This window comes from Poecilia mexicana, unplaced genomic scaffold (genome assembly GCF_051168715.1).
Source record: "Poecilia mexicana isolate PSO_F unplaced genomic scaffold, ASM5116871v1 scaffold_22, whole genome shotgun sequence".
Lineage (NCBI taxonomy): Eukaryota > Metazoa > Chordata > Actinopteri > Cyprinodontiformes > Poeciliidae > Poecilia > Poecilia mexicana.
This window is the reverse complement of record NW_028263391.1, coordinates 10,732,141-10,756,434: the sequence shown is the minus strand read 5'-3', so window position 1 is coordinate 10,756,434 and position 24,294 is coordinate 10,732,141. Positions and strand designations below refer to the sequence as shown.

Below are 24,294 nucleotides of genomic sequence, written 5' to 3'. Positions count from 1 at the left end.
CAAACAATATATGACCCCCCTTTGAGGAACTCATAAAAAGTTTTGTTTGCCTCAATCCTTGTCAGAGACATGGTTGAAAATGGAGAAGAACATGTTCTGGTCAGATGAAAACCTAACGCCAAACCCAACAGTCCCATGTTATATGACATGGTGGAGGAGGAATCATGCTGTGGGGATACTTTGTTCAGCAGAAACAAGAAAGCTAGTGGGAGAAAATGTTAGATGTGTCTTATCCCAAAAGATGAGCAGATAGAACTGCTGTAAATTGTGTTTCTACAAAGAATTGACTAATCAAGGATTCATAGCAATAAACGTCAAAGATTTTTTATTTGTAAAACCTTTGGCTTTTGGAAACCTCTACATCACAATTATGTGATACACTGTGTTGGTATGTCAGATGAAACACCAATAAAATACACTGAACTAGGGATAAATGTGAAAAACCTCAAAGGGTGAGGACATTTTTGATAAGGCACCGTATGAAAAAACAATTTTAGTGACTTTCGTTGGTCTTCCTACCATCTTGATCTCCCAGTTGACATTCCACTGTTTCATGTTGCTGAAGCGCCAGGTCTTGATTGCGTCTCCAGTGTGGGCGTCCATTCGGATCAGGCGATTATAGGTGATTCCGATCAGCTCTTCTTTTTTTCCTCCTTGGAATCTGAGGAGCAAAAAGGGAAACAAAGAGTGACGGTTTAGCTCAGCAGACTGCATGATATGCCACAAAAAATACAGATTAAAAAGATAGATCATGGTGATTGAACTATGTACTTTGCAAGGAAGTGAGTGATTCCAAACTCTGGCAAGGACTGCCATGCCTGAATGAAGCGCATCTTGGCCTCGATGAGACTCATCTGGGCCACGTTTTGATGGGCTTCAAGAATTCGGGCGGAAATCTGCCAAAGACAAAAATCACACACATAAAAAAACAGCTTTTTGGCATGGCGCTCTATTAAACTAATACAAACTAAGCCCAATCCAACAAAGTCATCCCGTCACCACATAACACAACAACTACCCCATCAAATATGAATCCACACTTCAATATAAACTCTTGCCAAGACATAGAAAGAATTGAGGTGAGTTCACAGATATGTTTGTGGTGCATTTGACCTGGCGCTTTAGAAAGATATAAAACCTCAAGTATTTCACAAACAAGATATCAAATATAATAAAACCTTACCATGTTCAAGATGGCGCATGAAGTGACTAGTAAATACATCACTGCGAGGGAATGCAAAACTTACGGTGTGAATGCAAAAATAAGTCCTGTCACCTAGGGGGCGCCATACGTTACAATCCAATGGTTTTTCTAATGACGCGTCCTGATAACTCTTTAATTTTGTTTTAATGTGGTGGTCATTATTTTTCCTGTGCCTTTTATTTTTATTTCTGACAAGACGCTGGCTTGATGCTGATGCATAAGAACTGCAGTGAACCTGAACAGCTATTCTTCTCCGACATCAATGCCACACAAGTCAACACAGGATCAGAGCTACCCTAAAATTGTTTCAGTCACAATTGTGTGTATTTGTAAAGTAACTGTGGCCAAAACACGTTTACTGTTGCCACTCACTTACCTCCAGTTGAGTTATATTGGAGACACACAAACTAAAGCAGTGTGATAAAGCTAATACTAAAGTCATTTAAACGCTTATTAATCTATTATGAGTGTTAAATGGACTAAAGCATGCAGCAGAACTCCATGTTTTAGTCTTTGACATATTTGTTAAGATTGTTGTTTCAACATGAAGTAGAAGCCATAGCAATACTTTCACATGTGATTTTCTTTTCCTTATTAACTCTTAGAAACTCGTTATAGCTGAAGACAAACAAGACACATTAGTAATTATCCCATCTACTTTCTATAGTTAGAGGAGCACCCAGACAAAAAAGAAAGTATATACACAAACATGCAGAATGGCTTAAAGACACCCAGTGGACACACATCACTTACCAAATCCCTGACATAGCCTGGCTGAAGAGAGGAGGTGGGTATGGAAAGATGCAGGAGTTTGACAGAGATGCAGAAAAAACAGAAAGAGGAAAAAAGTTTGGACAACAAACAGGCAAAACAGATTAGAATCAAGGGAGGAAGGATAACAATAATAAAAAAGTAATGCTGGAAACTGCGGCATAACTGTAATGAAAGAGCAGGACTGTGGGGATGAGGTGTCATGCAGTATTGAGCCACAATGGAGAGTAGAGCTCAAAAAAGAAAAGAAGGACGGCAACACTGTTGTCAAGGAAAACATCAGTCAAATAGAAACTGGAATTGTATATTTAGGCTTTGACTGTGTTTACTGTGTCATAACTTCCACAGAGACAATAAAATATCAGAGCTCCTCATATATTGTACCACAAGATGGCGTTGTGTACCAACTTCAGTGGGGCTGAAGATTAAAGTCTTGAAGCTTTAGGAGCTGCTTTTCAACTCTTCCATCGCTTGCTTTATGGCTAAACTTGTACAAGCAGACCAGACAGTGCTCCAACCCACGTAATGCAGAAATTCCTGTGTGTACATCCGCTTGGAGCAACAGCACGGAAGTCTCCCTGGACGAATCTTGCAACAGGAAGCCTGATTTGAAGGGAGATGGGGAGGGGTCGCAGCCGGCTAGAGGGTTTACAGGTTTTTTTTTCCCCAGACAGTTTTCCCGCGCAGCATTCCCAAGCAAGGTTCATTTCCTGATGCCTCAACGCCCACTACACAAGTTCACGTCACGTGTGCATGTGTGTGTGTGAGCATAAGGCACTCACTGTACATACAGTACAGCATTACCCTTTCATGTTGAGCCCGTGGAAAACATTCATCACACCGGGCTGGTGTGAGTTTTGGTGATGTATTTGAAATGCAGCTATTACAGTTAAGGACACATTTGTTTGCACCCCTGGTAAAAAATGTGCAAAGTTCCTTAAAAACAATTAATATTTTAATGAAATAGCATGGATTCATATGGAAAATTCAACATGTTTTCAGTAGCATATAGATGGGAGGACTTCGATGGTTATGCCAGAAAATAGATTTTTTGTCTGGTGCACCATTTCTTTGATTGATTTTTCAGTCAAGACAGAAACTAAATTGCATACCAAACTAGCAAAAAAGCAACATAAAATACAGTACATTTATCCACAGTAGACTATAATAACTTATTCTTTTACGATTCCCAACTAAATCTCAACTACAGTCAGTTTTGAACAAAGCCTTTTAAAACAAAGTTTAGTTTTCTGTATTACTAACCACAACTGTGATATCCCTGGAACCAACACCAACTCTGACGATGACTCAATGCTTCCTGTTTTATAGCAATTCGTGATTGTCTAATCCTTGTTCTCCGTCTCCATTTCTTTCTGGATATCTGTGATACTCCAGGCGGCGGTCCAGACTCCTTGAGTCATCGTTTACTGTATCAGCTCCCCCCTGACATCCTTCCCTCTGGCAAAATGCCACATTTTTACTTCCAACTTAAACAGCTCCAGATTGAGTGACTAAGCTAAAGTACAGAGGTAAGATCCTGCCTCATCCATCCCTAACTAACACTGCCATGGCAGCCGTGTACACAGCTGCTGCATTGTACACACAGCAGCCTATTTGTTTGCATGCAAATCGGCTGAGCAAAGTGTAGAATCTTCCCAACATCTGAAAGAGAATTGAAAGGCTGGTAGGGATTAAATGTTGGAAACTTTCACTCCTACTGCTGAAACAACTTCAGACGCACCAAATTTGGAGATTGAACGAAAAATAAAAGAAACAAGTCAACAGTTTTCAGCTTTGTGTTGCCTCAACTCTAGGTCAGTTCTGTTGTGTAGATTTAAATAGAGCAGTGATTTCTAAACAGAATGTAGGAATTATGTGATGAAAACACTGATGCAGCTAAAACCTTGTGCAGCCGATTCAAACCCCAGGCTTTGGTAAAGTTTTCACCTGCTGATGCCAGTTTTACGTTTATTAGATTGTCCTGTAAGAACTAAAATATAACAAGTATCAAGAAGAGCACTAAAACTCCTTTTTTGTAGCTATCCTGCTGTGAATGCTCATTTTTTGTTAGGATCCAAGCTAACTTCTCAATAGTATGTAACAAAGTAGCGTCTTATTTTAAAACCCTCATATTTTAAATTATTAGCTTTTATTAGAGATCAGTGCACATAGCCTGGCTTACATTACAAAAACAGCAGCCTCCTGTCATTACCTTTCCTGTTAGTTTCCCAAAAGGCTGGAAACTTTTCCAAATACAGAATGAATGGTTATAAAGCTCAAAAAGTTTTTTTAACGTAATCTATAAAGTTTTCTGTCTGTTATCTGCTGATGTGCAAATACTGAGAAAACGGTTTCCTTTTAAAAAGCTTTGTCGTTTGTGATTCCTCTGGTTACCTCACTAATTACCCCCTTTGGGTTTTTTCAAGTTACAGCACCCACATTAAAGAGCATTTCTGTCAACGTGACCTGCTTGAGCTTAGTACAGTGCTCTAGCAGTAAAATATTCTTTGCTGGAGTTTCCAACTAGCCAGGGCCAACTAAGCTGAAAATTAGCTCAACTTTTTTGGTGCATTTAATATTTGGCCATAAGGAATTAGGGCTGTTGTAAACGAATATTTTAGTAATCGAGTAATCTATCGATTATTCTTACGATTAATCAAGTAATCGGATAAAAAAAATTCTAAAATGAAATACTGGTAAATCTGGCATAATACCGGTGTTACTATCAGATATCAATATCAGTCCAATTTTTCATATTTGAGCATCCCTAACAGTTGCTTTTTTGTAGTTTAGAAAACTAACCTGTAACAATAATAGCTCACTTTCTAAGTTAACCAGAAGAAAAGTTATAGAAAAATCTGAAATTATATTGAATTTAATAACAAAGAGGCAGGCTCACAAATATGCTTATAAAAAATGTCTACAATCCAGCTTTTAGTTTATGTATTCATCTTCAGTGAGTTTAATAGATTAATTAAACTCACCTTGCCACCTAACCTGTCACGCTTTGGGTTTGAAAATACGGGAAATGCCGCCTGGAGTGGGAGGAGAGGGCGAATGAACGAACGTAAGATGGGGTGGAGGGGAGGAAATAGACCAGCGGACTGACGAACCGTTAGACCGGGGGATGAACACGGGGGGAAACAATACGGGATATTTACGACACCTTCACTGGTCACACTCAGAAACTCATCTACCAGCCATGTACGATGCGCTCCGCCACCCGTTTCTTCAGACCGGGATATGAAATTTATTGTGCGGTTCGTCGGTAAAGCTACATTTACACGGTAAGCATCAGCTACTCAGCCACCCGCCCTGTTCAGGCTATCCGCTCACCTCAGTGCTCTTCCCGCCGTTCGCTTTCAACCAGCAGCCCCGGAGGAGAAATGCTGCCGTACTCCAGGCATTCCCCCAGTCATTTTAAGGATGCTTATTGGTTCCCCAAAAACGATAAAAAGTCGGGCATTATCATCAATCAATAAAATCCCCACGGGCCAGTCTTGAAGATTGGACTTTATGCCGCTGAGACTTAGCTTTTGTCAACAACTCAGAGGCGGAAGTGAGAGCTCCGCGCAACGCAAATGAAGTCCCGGCCGGAACACGGTGCGCTAACTAATAAAACATAAATTAACGAAGCTTCGAGGCAGGTAAATTTTCCTCGAGGAATTTTAGTAATCGAGGTATTCGAATCATTCGAGGAATCGTTTCAGCCCTATAAGGAATTCTGATTTGCTGCATCAGAGGATAGAAAGAGTTTAGCAAAAGCAGCTGGGTGTTGTAAAGATTGTGCTTTAAAAGTCTGATGTAAAGTTGACTGTGACAGAGGAAGATATGTACGGGAAGTTAAGGTGAAAAAAACAGTAAAAAAGGAAAATGTGGAGTAAGAGTCACTGATATCTGGGCATAAAACGTTTCACCAATCAGCTCAACTAATAAATTGCACAGTTAAACAATCTATAAAACAACAAATTATTTGAAAAAAACAAACATTTGTTAAAATATTACATTAAAGCTTCCAGCAGAACCTGGGTGGCTCACCTGCTTGTTCTTGTACTTTTTAAGATACCGTGGAGACACCAGACACTCTGGGTTGATGTCAGTGGTGATTGGTTCAATGAACTGAGGGTCGGGGTTCATGTGTTGCATCTTGAGGAAGGAGAGAATGTTCTGGACCTCCAGGTTGTATGAGCTGTCGGCCATGGTCTTCCCTTTGGAGGCCAGGCGACATGCTGCCATCCAGTGAGCGTACTGTTTCTCCTGCAGACAGAACAGTGGAATTAAGGAGAGCAGCAGAGAGAGGAGAAATCTGGGGAAACGATTCAGCCTTACTGTGTCACACCGAAGCCAGATCTCGTTCATCCCATCGGCCACGGGGATTAGCAATTTGATGTTGAATTTCTGACCAGAAATATTCACATCTGGCGTTACCTCACAACCTGAGCAGACGGGAAATGAGGACAAAAGGTTTCCGTCATTCTTTTAACACGCCACCTACCATAACATGTTTAAAGCAGATAAATAAACCTTCACATTTCACGATGAGAATCATGCAACACTTTAGGCATGTTTGTGTTTCTGCACCTCTGAGATTCATTTGGTGTGCCGGTGTCCCGAGTGCTTCCTCTTTACTCTTGTAGCAGGAAATCGTGATGTCCTTGAACGTGCACCAGTACTGCTTATAGCCCTTCAGCGTCAGCTTCTTGGGTCTAGAAATGCACAGCAGACAGACATATCAGGGTTCAGCTGGAAAAATGCTCAATACTCTTTAGCAGGAAGAGCGGGGGAGGAAAGATCATAGGAGAATACAAAGAGGGGGAAGAGAGGGAGCTCCTGAAGTGTAAAGTCAGCGAGGTGAGGAGGAATGGAGCCAGCATTGTGGAAAACCATTACAGAGGAAATGCTCCTCAATATCACAGCCCCCACTCCAAACAACTTTATCCTGCATATTTTATGAGACAAATACCCCAGGAGGCAACATTTTGTCAGCAACGTCTTTGAGCCAAAAACGGATTGGATTCAAAATATGCTTCCACCAACTAATCTCCCTAAAGAGAAACTAAAAGCTCCCTCCTATTTAAATGGTCTTTGGTACTGGCACCATTACAGTTTAGTGCAATGTTGGAAAGAGAAAATATTTCTTTAAAAAGTTAATAAAAATTATTTTAATCTTTTAATCAGAGATGTTTCTGAATTTATGAGGAGTTACTTGCATTTTGTATGTCAGAGAAAGAGCAAATGCTTTTTTTAGGGAGGTGTTGCTCTGAAAATACACTTACTTGAAAACTTTGACGTAGTCTGCCAGTTCTGGAATAGATGTGATGTCACCCTGAGAGGAAATGGGGAAAAAAAAAATCCATTAACATTTATGCTTCATGTGTCAACAGTTGAATTAGCAACTCTGAAGTGAGGAAGTTTTACACCAGAAATATACCAAATCTAACTTTTAGCATGTCCTTTGGTTTAGAATTTATATGACTTTAAATGTATCACTTTTAAAGAGCTGACCAATATAAGAGGACTAAATAAAAGATTTTTATTTGGTTCTGTGCCCAAAATCAAGTTGTATGTGAAGAGAAAAACAAACCGCAAACAAAGAAAATGAGCACAATGACAATGAAAAACCGAAGAGTGATTACTTTATGTACGCAACGAAAAGGCAGCTCAAGACAAAATTGGTGACAAGCACCTCCCTGAAACCAATGCCAATTTTTCCACTGAGGAGTAACACACTGCCCTCATACCCAGGGATTTAACAGAGCTCAGTGGAAGGTCCAGCTTACTTGTAATCCATTACACTGACGAATGGCTGCTTGTGACAAAAACTGGTAGAAAAAAAGAACTGAACCAGATGTTATTTCTGACCAGCATTCCCACACTGAAGTGCAAAGGCTGGCACATTAATAATTGTGTGAATTAAAGTTCATATAAACACGTTCATATAGCCAAGCAGTATAAAAACAGCTCATAAATCTTAAATCTTAATTTTCAGTTTTAGTCACTTTTGAGCTTGCTACACCACTCAAAAGTGTCCATCGGTTTACATGTCAGGCCCTAGAAATGCACTTAAAGTAAATGTTAGCAAATGGCGTTGAAAAGGAAGTAAAAGTAGCTATACACAATCTAAATGATATATTTACTGAAATTGTGAGTTTATAGTACACTCAAGTTGTATCTTGTTTATTTTTCTTCGTACTCCTTTTTGTGTCCTTGTTAACTTTATGTGAAGCGTAAATTAAGCTCATGAACTCCAAAATTGAAACAAAAACACGGACCAAAACCTCAGAACTGGGGAAAAAATTGGTTTCCCATTGTAAGTTTGCAAAATGCACTTCACCAATAAAAAAATGCAGCAGAGTTTTTCTCATACCAGTGTGCTGGAGGTTTTCCCTCCCTCCAAAGTAATCTCCAGGTCAGACAACGCTGCATCCACCTCATCCACCTCCTTCTCGCTGTTATTCATGTGGTTGTCGGAAGACATGCCTGACAGCTTGTTGATGTGGTACTGAGGGGAAAAAAATGCTTCAGTTCAGACAACTTCAATGATTCATTGTTTCTTCCATACAGATCAATCAGGAGTATTGAAATGTCACTATACCAGTAAAGCTGAAACAATTAGTTAAAGTAGAGAGAGCAAAACCCGTAGTCATGTTAGCTGATATCTGTGAAGTTTGTTGCTATTCTTGCAAAAATGCTCCAAGTTCCCTTTTATAAATGAAAGCTGGGCTGCAATGAATGTTATAAAAATACTTGTATGGTAAAGCTTATTGCAACTGTGTACCATTTAACGTTTTTTAAACTGAGGAAGTTTAAAAAAAACAACAGGATAGGACAAAATGACAGACGATGCTAATGCACCGCATAATAAGCGATGTGGTCAGGGAAACATTCATAGCACGTATTTGAAGTTTAACAACAAATAAAAATCTTTCTCACTGGGGTACATATGTGCAAGATGAGGAAACGTGTTAGTAATAATGGAAACAACAGTTCAGAAGGATAGCCTCATTACAGAAAATCCTCCAGTGAGTCACCAAAACTAAAAACAGCTTGTTGACAAATGGCATTTTTCCATGTCAACTCATCACCAGCCTCCTTCACCGATATATGAATGAACAGCTGCCCAGAAAGTGAAAGCCACAGAGCTGCGTTTGGCAGAAATATGTTGCATACAAGCAGTAAGGCTGGCAGAAAGAGTTTGATGCGATACATTTTATTCTGAACTGACATTTCTTTTGAAAATATGGTAAAGAACAAAGCTTAATTTCCCATTTTGAGGCTCTAGGTTATATTTTTAACCATCACATGCCAAATTTCTGCGTAATGTCAAGATGACGGCATGCAAACGCCCAGCGGAACCAGACTGGAACTAAACGATCACTGCTCCTTTTTTTTTAGATGTCTGCTTGCCTCCCTCAGCTGTGAAATCTTATGCTCTTAGTAAGTGGATGAAACGCAGCAGAGCTACGTGCTAATAGACAGGTAGTGATAGAGCTGCCACCGGTCGGAACACCAAACGTCCATCAGCAACACTAATGGCACAGCAACAAGAAACCATTCAAGTGTGATTTATTACCAGTCTGATAAAATACACGTTCACACCTCAGACTGCAAGAGCTTTCACAGGAATGCCCAGCAGGTCTATGGGAAGGTATCTTGTTGGAATGGGTGGTCTGGGCCAATGCATGGAGCCCTGCGGCCAAATACGCACTATAATTACCCTCGGGGTGAGGACAGAGTGGCGTCCTCAGGTCTTGGCACCCAGTTTATGATGGTCAGAAATAGCTGAGGGCACCATGTGGCAACTTGAGGAAGCAAAAGGGGCTAACATCTGTAGATCATTTCCACTGCTCCCCTTTCACTAGTGGCCTGCCCAGGGATTACCCCACTACTTGACCAGCAGCCTGGATAATAGGCTGGATTCTAGCCTACTGTAATTCAAAACTAGAAGTAACTAAAAGTAATGGATGTATGTAAACATACTAAAAAGTCCCATAGAAACAATACTGAAAATGTAGCTTATTCTCAGAATGCAAACAATATAGACATTATTTATTTGACCTTCCAATACAAAGTGGTGCATAATTATGAACTTTAAGTAAAACGAAATGGATTTTAAGATGTTTTTACACTTATAAATCTAAAAAGTGTGGCATGCATTTGCATTCATCCCCTCTTTGATCTGACACACCTCTATAAAGTCCAGCTGCTTTCAAAAGTCACCTCATTAGTAAACTGGGTGTTTGTGTGGAAATCAACCTCAGTATCAACCCAGCTGTTCAGTAAAGACCCCAGAGGTTTGCTAGAGAACATTAGTGAACGAGCAGTACCATGAAAACGAAGAAACACAGCAGCAATCAGGTTGTAAAGCAGCATGAACACCAAGACACTGTGTGCACTGCCCAACTGGCAGCCATATGGCCCAGCTTTTGACTGGGATCCAGTCCAATTAATTAGCATCAGGTAGTTGGTTACAACATCCAAAGACAAAAATGACTGCAAAGCCCTTCATATTTAAGATCTATATACCCAACAAGGAAAGAAAAAAAAAACAAAAAACAGGCTTTCGCACAAACACACTGTTCTTACCTGCAGGGCAGCAAACATCATCATTTCCTCCTCTGTGCACTCAATTTCCTCCAGCAGGATGGCCCACTTGGCCTGTTCATAGAGCTGGTTGACTCTGATGGCATCATACTGCAGATAAATACAAACACATGCTGAAGGGAAAAGGCATTGCAACACCTGTTAAAGTCTCAGAACTCGAAATGCTCTGCCTTAACGACCAGACTAGCATTAAATCACAGAATTTGATTAGATTCAAACTCAAAAGAACATCACAAATGTTTCTTGAAATATGAAGACGGCACACATTTTAGTGACTATATTTTTCCCTAAAATATCACATGACTGTATAGTACAGAAAACTAGCTACTGCTTTACTTGTGATTTCCTGACTTTAAGACGTACCTTAGGGTTGAGGTCAAAGAAGCTGTGATATTTAAACCTCAGCAGCAGCACATCGTTCTCCTTCACATCCTGCTCCATGAGAGACCTGGATGAGTCCAGCCACCTGAACAAACATAAAAACTACAATAAAAACCCGCACAGCCCTAAACGATGTAAAAACAACATATTTACATTTAAGATGATTTGGCTTTTTTCCAAACTACTAGGTCAGCATCATCTCACCCTTGATTGATCTTGGCTTTGTCCAGCAGGGACTGGGGTTTGTAGAGTTTAACCAGGATGTCTGGTGAGGCTATCGACTGGCTGACGGCAAGGATGCCAGGATTGCCCTCTGACAGGGGGCTATCCCCAAACCAGGCTGAGGTGGGCGACAGGGGGCTGCCATCTCTGGAATCGTAGGTGGGGGTCATGGTCTTACTGTACAAGCCTGGACTAGAGTAGACACTCCCTGCAATAGAAAAACCACAAACCCAAATCTCCAGTTAATCCGCCATTATCCACATACAAAGAAAAGCACACAATGCATAAAGACAAACATTTTCACTACATAAATGGTGCTTTGCAAAGCTTTTTTTTAAATCTTTTTACCATGATCTTTTTTCCCACATTACAACCATTACAGTAGAATTAACTAAACTGAAAGTAGTGTAGATCATCTACAAATTATCTACAAATCATTTGTAGATTTCATTCTACAAATGAAAATCTGAGGTGTGGCTTGCATTTCTCCACTTGTGCTGGAATTTATTTAGCAATATCAGAGTGAAAGGGACTGAATATGAAAGCATTTTTTCCCCACTTCACAATTATGCCCCACTTTGAGTCAATCACATGAAACCCTAATGATATCCTTAGTAAGACCAGTTAGCATTCAACATCACTATACAACTTCCACCCAGCAGTGTTCCCAATAATGCATCATGATAAGATAAGCAGACCTGTTGAAGTACAACCACATACCGACAGAATTACACTGCAGAAGCAAACTATGCACAGCCAAGGCGAGATTCAACAGGCAAAATTAACAATATGAACAAATTAGTTGAACAAAATATTATATTCAAGCGCTCCAAACATTGATTTACATGTACAATTTTTTTCCTTAGGTTTTCAGAGTTGGAATCCAACACCACACACACAAGTCCCTGGGGTAAAGCTGTTTGCATTTCCTGTTGAGAGTATTTTTGGCAATCTCACCCCCTTCGTTCCCTCTCTTCCTCCTACAGCCGTAGGTCAAGAAGTAGCTGACTAAACCACTAAATCTCTTCAGAAACAAGGAAGTGGGTTTGGTTGGAGTTTGTGACAGTGTATGTTTGTGTTTGTTAGCTAAGGTCATGAGAAAGCGGTGCCGGCTTTGACCACCCATTTTATGTGGGGGAGGGTGTTATCCAACTGATCCTCCAAGGTCTTCCTCCTAATGCCGAGTTCACCAGGGCAGGGAGAGTACTCCCATCTCCCATAGGGTCTCATGAGGAATGTCAACCATGTAGTGCAAGTATGTAGAAGACAAAGCTGTCAGTTTATTGAGAAACACAAATGAGCTTCCTCCATCCTGTTTACTGTTTAGTTCTTGCAAAATGGAATTCCCTTAATTTCCCACACTTGGATGCATGCTGCAGTTAGGACCTCAAACAAGAAAAACAAAAGCAGAAGACAATAAATTTAACCGGATTACTTTTCTATTTGGGTTGTTATCTGAGCCATAAAGACAGAATAATAATGTATGTTTAAACTGCTGGCTGTCCTGCACATCCTTTAGAGAGCAAATTACTAAAAAAACCCCAAAAAAACTGAGGTTTGACCTAATAGGATGCATAAGTTTGTATCATGAGACTACTAATGTCAGGTGACTCTCTCTTGAGGAGAAGTCAGGTGACTCTACTGCCGACCTTCAGCCTACGGATGAGGTCTAATGCGCCGACGGAAGGGGGAGAAGGATAAGGAAGCAGTGCAGAAGACACAGGACAGAAGAAGAAGGAAAAGCTTACCTTTCACTGGTCCGATGAAAATTATCTCAGAGGCTGGTGTGAGAAAGAAAGTAGGAAAAGGAAAGACAGGAAAAAGTGAAGGAAAAAGGAGAGGAATAGTAAGAAATAAAATTAGTAGGATAGATTCAGGATGCTTCAAACTCTTCAAGGAAAGAGGAAACAGAAAAAAAAAAATCAGGAGAAAAGACAAAAGATGAATATTAAAGTAAGACTATGTGGCATTTCCGGAGACAGTGCCAGGGCGAATGAGTCAGTTTGTCCCATTTTTAGGAGATGGGTTGGGCACAACCAACATGGTTCCCTCCATGTATGCGTAATCACTCAACACAGCAACAGTGACTGCAAACTCAGACAAGGTAGTGGTCAAAATGACCACGTATCCTGAGTGTACAGTTTAGGAACAATTTTCTGATTTATGGTCCAATTCTAATATCTGCTTTGAGTAAAGTTTTCCAAAGTCTGCCAACATTTCCAAATCCAAGATTTAGATATATAGACAGTATTTATTAAAGACAGAGGTTAATAGCACAAGATAAAATAAGGAGAAACCTTGCTGTAATATGCACATCCCTGCTGTTATCTGCTGAAGCCTCACTCTCCCTTACTCTAGCAGTCTTAATAAATGTATGCTGAAGCCTGGCTGTCTTCTACTCCACTGCAGCTTGAAAAAAAAACCTTCATATTATCTAATGAGGTCAATTTAGGGTCAAGTTCTCCTCTTTACAAAACTGCTGAGACATCAAAATGTTTGAACTGTCATCCTCCGGCAGACGTATTAGGGCGTGCTTGTACAGCAGATCAAACTGAAAATTCTCGCTGATTTCTCAACCAGAAATCAGAGTTTAAGAAATCAAATTCTGGTGCATGTCTGGTATGAAGCCCTAGTCATCAGAGGTTTTGCCAACTTAGGAGAAAACTGTGGGAACAAGTCTCAGTTTGTGTCATAAGCACGACAAACAACAAGACAATTGTCTAACCTTTTAGCTCCGTTTATATAACCAGTGATTTCTTTTCTTATAATGTTAAGATCGTCTCTCAATTTTGTTATTTTATAATTTACTTCTACGACTGGAATACCTATGCACATTTAATTTTGCTAATCTGTTGTAAAATGGAATGAGAAACATAAATAAAATGAATGGTGTAATTTCTTATTTTCATACATTTTTGCTTTAAAAAAAGAAGAAGCATAAATCATTCCCAAATCGCCGTTAAATCCTTTTCAGTTTATTGACTGACTGATTAACAGCAGCACCGCATGTGACGAGTCACACTGGTAGGGAGTTGGAAAGGGGAAAAGAGCGCACTCTGATTGCATCGCTGCCTCTCTGCGAAGCCTTGTGATTTTGATCAGGAGACCTGGGCTAAGCGGCCACCTCCTCCCCTCAAGGGACAGAACATCCTACAATCTGACCACGAAATAAAGCCTTAGACTGCAGCTTTTGATTTGAAAGGGAGGCCCCGCAGGAAGCACACAGAGCAGACAAGGAAACCAATGACAACAAGTAGATTTTGCACGTGTTTGTTGAAGCTCGGCTCCGCCTCGTAGTGTGACCACACGCACCCACTGGGAAATAAGTACATCTTGAATGTCACACACCCATGTTATGCAATGATGTGACTTTGGGTGTGATCATCTTTGCTATTATGAGGTGGTTCCTTTTTGCGTTTTCTGGGATTAATTCTAATTTGACATAAGCATTTTAAAAAAGCTTTTCTACAGGAAGAATAAAAAGAACAGCAGTGGAAATGGAGCAACAGTCAAGTAGACTCATTTACTCCGTCCCATAAATCAGTGACAGCGACCCAGCCTGTTTTGTTCTGCTCCTCCTTGCTCATGTGGTTGCAACTCTCCATCACTCAGTACAAAGAGAAGGAGGAGGAGGAGGACGGTTATAATAACTGCACTCCTCTTCCCTGGTTTGGGCTTAAAATGGCAGCGTGACCAGCTATGTGTGGAATCTCAACCATTCTTAGTCCTCCCTGCTGAAGAATTGGGAGCCATGGCTGTCAATCCCTTGCAGGCCTCCAATTCGCACATTCACATTTGGTCACAAGAAACAGCAGTGTGGAGTTATCTCAGTGGTTTCTCAACCACAGGTGCAGTCAAGCACAAACAAAAAGAATGGAAGACGCTCCGTGTGAGCCAGCAGAACCTGCTGTTCAACCTGCTGCTTCAGGACAGTGTCGGTGTAACATAAACAAAGATTATTTTAATGTAGACAGAAATATAAAAGCTGTGTGTGCCTCACCAGATCCAGGAGTCAACAGGGGACCCTCCAGCTCCAGACTGTCCTCTTCTGCCTCCTCCAACTTTTTCTTTTTCTTCTTGGGGTCACGAGGTTTGCGCAGTAGAGACAACTCCTCTGGGTGGCGGATATCTAAGGTGGACGACACAGAAATGGGAAGCAAAGGTTTTTCGATGTGGTATAAAAATAAAGAAGCCAAACAAAACTCGACAAAAGGGAGACAGATTTTGATACTGAAAGGAAACATCAACTTGTCACAGGCTGTTGTGAGATTTGACACATTATTTTGATCAGATAATGCTGGGTGAAAATACCAGGTCTGTTTCCAAAACAGGAATGGAGTAATTATATGTACTGCAGCAAAGACAAACCATACTAAGGAATACTCAGTGTTAACTTAGTTTTGATGAGTGCAGCAAAAAACAAAAAGAAAAGTTGGATGTATTTTCAATTACATATTGCAAAGTACACTCTACCATTTTCTGATAGTGTTATAATATAACACTGATGATACAATGTTGTTATATGCCGTTTAGTCAGACGATCTACCTGTGCAAAGCCGGAAGTTGTTTTTTTGTTGTTGTTTTTTTAACAGATAACTCCTGGTTGCATTTGATGCAGTTGTTAAAGAGCCTATTCTGTCCAAGGGAAATCTCAAAACATTTATCCATTCTTTTATAACCTTGCATATTAGGTACTCTAAGAAACTGCTTTTAGACTTTATCTTCCATTTCTCACCATATATATTTGAAATATTGCCTCCACTTCATTTGTGAATTCATTTTAAATAACAAAAAAGTCCCTATGCAGTGTTGCTCTAATAAGCTTCAACTGCTCCACCGTTATGCACATACTGCTGCACAGTATGCAGCATATCAGCTAACCTGATGCTTTTACATGGTCTAGACGCCATTCACACCGAGAGGCGTCTGAGATCTTGCTTTCCAATATTTTGGAATGCAGTCTGCGGACAGGATTGTTCACCAACTACTTTTAAATCTTTAATAAAAAAAGACTCTTTTTGTGATTAGTGACATGTATTCAGACTCTACATGCTAATAATATATTTGGTTAGCCCTTCACGCCTAACGTTTATGTTAATTTATGTTAATAATAAGACGCTTAAGCTCACAACAAGTGTTTAGGAATTTTGATGGGACCCTCTGAAACCGTTGTATACCTTGATACCAGTAAATGGCCCCTGTCAACGTGAACAAACAGTAATTAGTGCTTTCTCAACTATAGGCCTTAAATAAACCACCTGGCTTCTCCTAGGGACCAGAAACAATACCATGAAGCCACACAAGACCGGAAAACAGGGATGCCGAGTCAACATAAAGTGTGAAAGACAGAAAGGAGGAGGAGCAGGAGGGGGTATATGGGTAGAACTGCAAACAGCTGTACACACATGGCGTGGAAAATTGAAAATCCTTTTTCTCATGGCCCCCAAAAATCTCGCTTTACTGTAATCACCAATTGAGCCATGGGAGCCACAGCCTTACTCCTCCTTAGCAGAAGCGCATCAAAGATGAATTCAGTTGGTGCTGATGGCAAATTTTAAGGAATGACATCTTTTACCCAAGAAGCTTCCTATTAATTTGAATAATGAAAAAAAAAAAAAGAGTGCAAGAAGCCGACACCATGCAGAGTAGATGGACTCAAGCAGCGGCCCGGGCTTCTCTTATTTTCTCTCCATCCCTTGGAGCAGAAAGCCAACATTCAGCAGCAGCTTTGATAGGACGATTCTGACGAAGGAGGTGAAGGAGCCAGAAAGTGTCAGCATTAAAACAGATGGGCCAAACGCAGAGGGAGCACATCTGGACTCAGCTGGATTTGGCTTTCCTCGCAGATTCCTTATAAATCAAAGAGTATGTCGATATTGGAAAGACATTTCTAATTATTTTTAATTCGTCTTCGTACACAGCTGATCGTTGTCTCATTTCCACAGACATAAAGAAAAAAAACCCACCACAGATGAAGGCTTTAACAACTGTGGCAGACTGATTGAGGAGGTCGCTGGAGGTGCTGAGGAGAGCGAGGCCAGGAGGCTCGAGGGGAACATCTTGACTTGGTGAGAAGCTGTTTGGCTTGTGTAACTAAAGCAAAAGCATTCCAGGAGTTTTAAGAACTACCAGATGGGAGTTGGTCCTCTCTCCCCGTCTCCCTCCTCCCTCATTCTCGTACTGTTGCAGCACTGGAGCAGTCCCTCTGCCCTTATACAGCCATGTGAGCTCCAAGCGTGCTGCTGAGCTTTAACCTGACTGAACTATGCGAAGGGGCTGGTTGACACACAAACACATGCACTGTGTGACGTGTTTCAGGCTGCGAATACTTGGACAGGACATGCGTCTAGCTGAGGCATAGCAGAAGCATGTGGCATTTTACTACACTGTCATTTTAAGAGTTTAGCTCGTACACACATAATGGAAAATTTTCTGATTCACACAAAAGAGACATTTCGTAATATTGTGCATCTGATGAAAATGAAGATATGTCTTTAATTTGTTGTATCATGGGTTAAATTGTGACCCTCGTCTGTGTTATTCAGCTCAGATTTTAATGATTTTTTTTTTTTTTTATAAATTTGTTGGAAAACTTGGTCAAATCTCTTGAATTATACATCCAGATTACATGACAAAATGAAACGTGTATGTCCTGCTGGTTGGTAACAAACATGACGGTTGTTTTAACGATTAGTGGACATAGCAGAAATAAGCTTGCGCCAACAACACGCTCTTCAGTGTGGGAAGTCTTACTGAGGTAATAGTTGGTAATTTTCAGTTTCAGTTAGGTGTTTAAATAACAACAACAGGAAAGACGTAAAAGCTGTAAGAATCAGTTTTAAAAGGAAATGGTATTTTCTAGGGAGGCATGTCAGTTTATTCTGGCTGCTACAAAGGAGAGCGAGAAGCTTTCCATCTCTTCCTGTTATGGAACTGACTTGATTTGGAAATGTACCACCACGTTCTGTGCCCCCTCAGATCACCATTAAGTATCATAAATTTGACTTTTTTTCCCCTCCACTAGCAGCAGCTCTGCCCTTTCATACTTTTAAACAGTGATTAGATCTCAGGATTTACCAGCTTTCTCCATTGTGAATGGTATTACATCATGTTGTCTCTTACATTATGACCCTCTAAGCATCTTATTTTAAAGAGATGCAGCACTTCAGTGATTCCTCATAAATCTCAGGAATAAATCTCCCTTCTCCAACATACCTGAACTTTAACAGTTTGTCATCTGCTCCCACAGAGAGAAGCACCCGCTGACTTATTTCCAGGCAAACAGTGCGAAGCTTGTGTTCGGTTCCAACATGCAAACGACTCAGGAGGTAATTTATGTTACAAAATGATTATATAATTTATTTATTTATTTTTTGGCCATTGCATTGGATCCCCACCAATTCACCGTTCAGTAATCACAGATTCATTTCTTTAGAGAGGTCTTAAATATTCACAGACATTTGCAGGTGATTGTGGGCACCAAACTCCACAATGCATTGGGTCCACTGTATTGTGTTTTTATTATTCTAATGACAGAATTTCCTTTAAAGACCATGCAAAATATTCAACTAAGATTCTTTAAATACGTGCACATAGATGCTCAAACATCTCACACGAGACATCTGCATTGATATATTCTACATCCTACTTTTATAAAGGTAGAATTACCGGGAAACGGCATAATAGAGTAAAAGTCACAATATGATTTACTTTTGTGAAACCACATAGAAGTAAAGCACTGATAGAGCAAAAGGAGCCTGGAAGAATAAAGTAAATATTTTTAGACATTGGAAAACACTCGTTGATTTTTACCGACATAGTCAGTGGTCTAACTGTATGGCATTGTGTTGGTTTAAGACTTCATCTTAGGGAAATCAGTTCTTCTAAACTCACCACATATCCTGGGATGATCTTGTATGGAGGAGATGTGACTAATGAGATTTTTTTTGACAAATGTTTGTCGCTTTTCTGTCAACAGAAATGGGACAGGAACAACAAGTCCCCCATCTTCTATCCTACAGACTTCTGACAGCAACCAGGCCTGAGGTCAGAGGAGCGGGGCTGACAGGGAGCCAGCTGTATGTGAAAGATCTGCTCCTTGGAACAGATGACTCAGTTCAGTGAGTAATACCCACCACAAAAAAGACAGAAACTTTGTCACAGTCTAATTTTAGAACACCAGAAATTACAGTATAAAAAGGTGCAAACCCTACATGGACATCCATGAAGACAAAAATTAAGGATTTACAATATGACATGAGCTCATTCGTAAAAAAACAGCTTGCTTTGTTTATCAGACAAGGCCTAAAGTGTAGTAAATAAGAAGACACTTTTGATTTAGGAGTCAGAGTTAAGTCAAACCACAGTTGTTTTATATTATAAACAAGACTGGCCAGTACATTTAGGCCAAGATAAGTAGCCCACAGCTTGATGGGCCATAAATCTGCTGGAGCTAAACAACAAAGCAACAGCCCAAACATTAAAATAACTTATCAGAAACTTTACTGAAAAGACCATCAAAGTCAAACTCCCAATACAAAAGTGCTGCCTTAAGCCTTTGTTTCCACACTCATCTGGATCCACTGAGATTTATTAATTCATCTGTTCGTTATCCATCCCTTACCCACACACCAGGTCAGAGGTTATTGGTCCAGGAGGGGAAACACATTCTTCCTTCCCGCCAGAGAGACCAACTCATTCTAGGGGTTTCCAGAAGAGAAATACTGTATACTCCCTACAGCTGGTTATGAGTCTGCCCCGGAGTCCCCCTATTGGATAACCTCCACAAGGAGGCATCCAGAAGGTATCCTGATCAGATACTCATACTGATTCAGCTGTCTCCGCTCAGCTTCACTAAGCAGTGCCTAATCTGCAGGAGGAAGCTCATTTCAGTCGTTCTAAATCTATTGGTCCTGATAAATATTTCCTGGCCAAAAGTGAGGATTGTTACATAAACAGATTGGTTAACTGGGAACATAACCTTTCCTTTCAGCTTTTTCAATCAAACTCAAGCTCCATCCTACAATCACTTGTGAACACCAGGATACTTGAAAATGACTCTGTTTTAGGCAAAATCAACCTCCACCCAGATAAAGAGCATCTTTTTCTGGTTGGCAACTATGGCCTCTGAGAGGAGTTGATCTATGTACTGTAAAATGGGTTAGTACATATGAAATCCTGCTTTTGTGTCTCTGCTTACTGTAATGAATGACTAAATGTCATAATTAAGTGGAGAAACCTTACTCGTTACCCTGCAGAAAGGAGGCTTTTTGTTAACATCACAAAACCCGTAGCAAAGTGTTGGTTAGATGTTGGAAAGTAAATAAATCCTCATGGTGGAGGAAGGCAAATAGGATGCACACCAACACAAACTGGAAATGTTTTTATCAGAACATTATTATGGGCTCTCTAGCACTTTAACCAGAGTTCATGAGAATTCTCATTACTGTTGACTAAAAAAAAAAAAAAAAGCACACATCATCTTATAAGCAGAAAATTCCCTAAAGTCATCCCTTCACTATCAACTTAGCAGCACAGAACAGGATGTGAGAGCAGCCAAATAGCAATAGTGGTCAAAAATAGGAGTGGTGGAAAGTTATTTTCATTACAGTGTATTACAGCACATCAACCTTTAGCTACATTTTTTCCTCAATGTGTCAACCCAGATGGGCTTTGTCTAAGTCAAAAGACAACCTCCTACAACATTCATATTTTGCTTTCCACTTAACTTGGAGTGTTTAGTTAATTTTCTGCATGTTGCTCCTGTGCAGTATAAGGTATTAATTATAAAAACGATTGTATGACGACAACGAAAAGCTTGGATTCCAAACTTTTTAGTATGATGAAAAAATTGACTAACAGTCAAAAACAACACTAAAGGGCTGAGCTTCTGTGCGACCAGCTGACCACATAAAACAGCAAAATCAAAGAAACATATCAGTGTTAGAAGTGCAACAACTAATAACCTGTCATCGGAAAACAAATGTGGTCATGTCTTCAATACATGAGGGGTCCTTTCTTTTCTCCTGTCTGCTGGACAGACCTCGTCTCTTCCTGTTCCTTCTGATTCTCTATCCTTCGTAGCTCAGCAGAAATGTTCAGGAAACTGTTAAGCTAAGAGTTCCCTCGAAAAAACAACGTACCCAGACGTGAATGTTGCTGTAAATTAAGCCAAGTCAGCTGTCATAAAACTACAGTGCAAAATTGTCTCTTGCTAATGACCAATAAAGAAAAGTGATGTTGAAGGGAGCATTTAGAGTCAGCAAACAATATCCTGACACATACAAAGTCAGCCAAAAGCTATCTGCCTTCAATCTCTGTGAAACTAAAACATTTTTTAATGCCTGACTCACAGAAAAGCTTTTATTCTGTTCACATCAGCAGGCTTCAAAAACAGCTGTTGTTCGATTTAAGCCCAATAAAAACAACTATGTAGTTTAAATTAAAAACAAGAACATTTGCTGCTGTTGAAAACATTCAAAAAGGAGAAAATCTGCTGCTTGAGCCTCTGATATCTGGCTCAAAACAGTACTGGAACAAAGATGTGTGTTTTGACCATATCCATGAATCCTTCATACGTATTCTTTAGGTTGTTTTACATTTTTTGATGGCACAACAGCAAATGTCTATGGTTCTTAGGGCGCAAAAGTTATCCTGTCGACAGATTCTTCCACCTTAGCTATGCATCTCTGTAGCTACTCCAAAGTAACCATGTTTTAGCAGTCTGATTAATGCTCTCCTTGTTTGACTTGCAAGAGTAAATAGCAGCTATGTTTAAAAGTAGTAGATAGTGACAATGTTTGCAGTTGATCCAATATTATGTGTACATTGTGTATTATCAGATAAAATCCCAATTATAAACAGCCAAATTTTTGCTTGTAAAGTGAAAAAGTGTCAAAATGTGTAAAAATGTTTATGAATACATTTGCAAAGCCATACATGTTCTCCAAGCTAGCGAAACATGGATGAGATTGGTGCAAAGAGGCCTTCTGGAAAACACAGAGTTTGTTTTTAGGTAAGGGCTCAATGGGATCTAGAATGTGACCTCTGACCTGTCTCTCAGAGAACATAGTGGAGCCAGGGTTATGAGAAATCCACAGAGGGAGCATAAACATGAGTAGTCATGTTTTCTTCCAGTGTTTTCTGTAAGCCTAACACAGATTGATAATCTTTGTATACTAAACATTAATCTGAGGTAGCTACAAACCTGAGTTCAAGGACATAACTTCATACAGGCGGGCGTGCAAAGAGGAGAGAGTGTTTGATAAACACAAGAAATTACTACATAAAAACAGAGCCACAGGAAGGGTGTGATTATCAAAGCTCAACGTAGAATATTTCCAAAAATACCATCACCAGAGGAAGTTTTCAGTTCAGCAGGGTGTGTGCCTTCAGCATATCCTTAAACACTCCAAACAATCCGACGTCATAAAAAAAAAAAAACGAGCAGATGGTTTCACTCACTGAAAGTCTTGCAGATGTCCGACACAGCCTTGAAGACCCGGTCTGAGAAGTTCACCTTGACCTTCATGTGCTTCATGTTGGGCAGCTGCAGGCGCAGCAGTTTGTGCTGCGGCGTGAAGAGCAGCCTGGCGTCGGCCTGGATGCCGTACTTGTCCAACGTCCAGTGGGTTTTCAGCAGCCATGTCTTCTTCTTTTCCCACCACAGGGCATGGTCTGACCAGTCCTTCTTCACATCTAAAATATGGAGGAAACAAAGAGATGAAAACGCTTAGAATATTTACAGTAAAAAGAGTTGACTAACAAATAAATCCGTATTGTTTACTTTGAGACTAAAAAAAGAAAAAGAAGAGAAGCAAATTTGTATCTGTAGCTACTTAAGATCATCAAATACGCTCCTTCCAGGAAACGGGTCATAATTGGGAAGGACACTGTAAAAGGGTTACTGAAAAAGCTTTTAAAAGGGGCAGCAAAGTCAGAGTGTAAAGGGTGAGAGGAGCGTGTGAAAGATGTGGCTGTTTGAGTGACACAGTGGGAATATCGGGTTCATACCTCCTTTATTCCCAAGTCACACTGTGATCCCTTTTAAAACAAACACAAGGCACCCAAAACCCCACACAGCTTCTAGGCTTTTGCTCAGGAGGAGCTCAGCACAATAGCGACAGGCCTGTGGTCTCATGGTCTACGTGTCTGACTTCAAGGTGGAGGTGAAAGCCGCAGGGATTTTAAGGGAGCGTGCAGCATCTGTTTTCAACATCGCATGGTTTCTATTCAAGCAATGCAGCCGTAAGCTGAGGACTTTCAAAATCCCTTCAAAGTAAAATGTAAACATAAAGCTATACATCATTTATTAACAAATACCTTGCATTTCCTTGAGTTATATGCAAAAGAAAGCGAAATCAGTTTTAAAGTAAAGACCCCTTCAAAATCAAGCCTTTCAATTATTGTTCCTCAGTTTCTTAGAAATTAATTATTTTCCGTTTTCCTAGGGTATCCAAAGCACACTAGAGGTCTGTATGTTTTTTCCCCACTAAGCTGTACATCGTGTTACCACACACAGCGAGCTTGAATGGCAAGGGAGAGTAAAAAATAATCAACAACAAAAACTCATCTTAGTGTCACAGAGCCTCTATAACAAACATTACCATTACTTCTACATTCTGGTTACTTAGAAGTGATGCAAGATAAAAAAAAAAAAAAAAAAAACATTTTCTGTCCTACTACAGCAAAAGGAAATGTGTAGTTCTCCGTCTCGTGTCTGTAGCAATACGAGTTGGTCAGATGGGACTGAGATTCAGGGTTTTCGGATGAATATGTGGAAGAGTATCTCATGCCAGCTGTTCGGTGTGGTGGAGTATATGTGGGTTTCTTTCTCTTCCAAAGGAACCTTATGTACCAATATGAACTTTGAAATACAAGAAGATTTTAAATGAGCATTCTCATTCTGGACACTCATATCCCGTAGAAAACTTGTATGGCATTTACAGAAAACCAATGGTGAGTCTAGGGATTTTACGGAAAATACTATTTATGTAAATAAGGCAATGTTCTCAAATTAAATGTTGGACTCTCAGTCAGAGATTATGTTCATTTTCATTTTAATGCTTTTTACACATATTTAACAGGTGTGCCAAAAAATTTATTTGTACACA

At 40.1% G+C, this 24,294-nt stretch overlaps 1 protein-coding gene across 5 annotated transcripts in view; it reads right to left on the bottom strand.

The window, feature by feature from the left end:
- The window catches only part of fermt2 (FERM domain containing kindlin 2), a 43,042-nt gene that overhangs the window by 2,592 nt on the left and 16,156 nt on the right, over window positions 1-24,294 (bottom strand). For 2 of the 5 annotated variants that reach the window (XM_014971810.2, XM_014971818.2), the window contains exons 3-16: window positions 22,646-22,879; window positions 15,183-15,311; window positions 12,931-12,963; window positions 11,165-11,390; window positions 10,943-11,045; window positions 10,562-10,669; window positions 8,343-8,477; window positions 7,252-7,301; window positions 6,557-6,681; window positions 6,305-6,411; window positions 6,014-6,232; window positions 1,958-1,978; window positions 772-896; window positions 520-661 (exon numbers count right to left, since the gene is read on the bottom strand). In XM_014971810.2, coding sequence (XP_014827296.1) covers window positions 520-661; window positions 772-896; window positions 1,958-1,978; window positions 6,014-6,232; window positions 6,305-6,411; window positions 6,557-6,681; window positions 7,252-7,301; window positions 8,343-8,477; window positions 10,562-10,669; window positions 10,943-11,045; window positions 11,165-11,390; window positions 12,931-12,963; window positions 15,183-15,311; window positions 22,646-22,879 — 1,757 coding nt within the window. The remainder of the gene's footprint in view (window positions 1-519; window positions 662-771; window positions 897-1,957; window positions 1,979-6,013; window positions 6,233-6,304; window positions 6,412-6,556; window positions 6,682-7,251; window positions 7,302-8,342; window positions 8,478-10,561; window positions 10,670-10,942; window positions 11,046-11,164; window positions 11,391-12,930; window positions 12,964-15,182; window positions 15,312-22,645; window positions 22,880-24,294) is intronic. The other 3 variants (XM_014971827.2, XM_014971836.2, XM_014971843.2) reach the window with 3 other exon arrangements.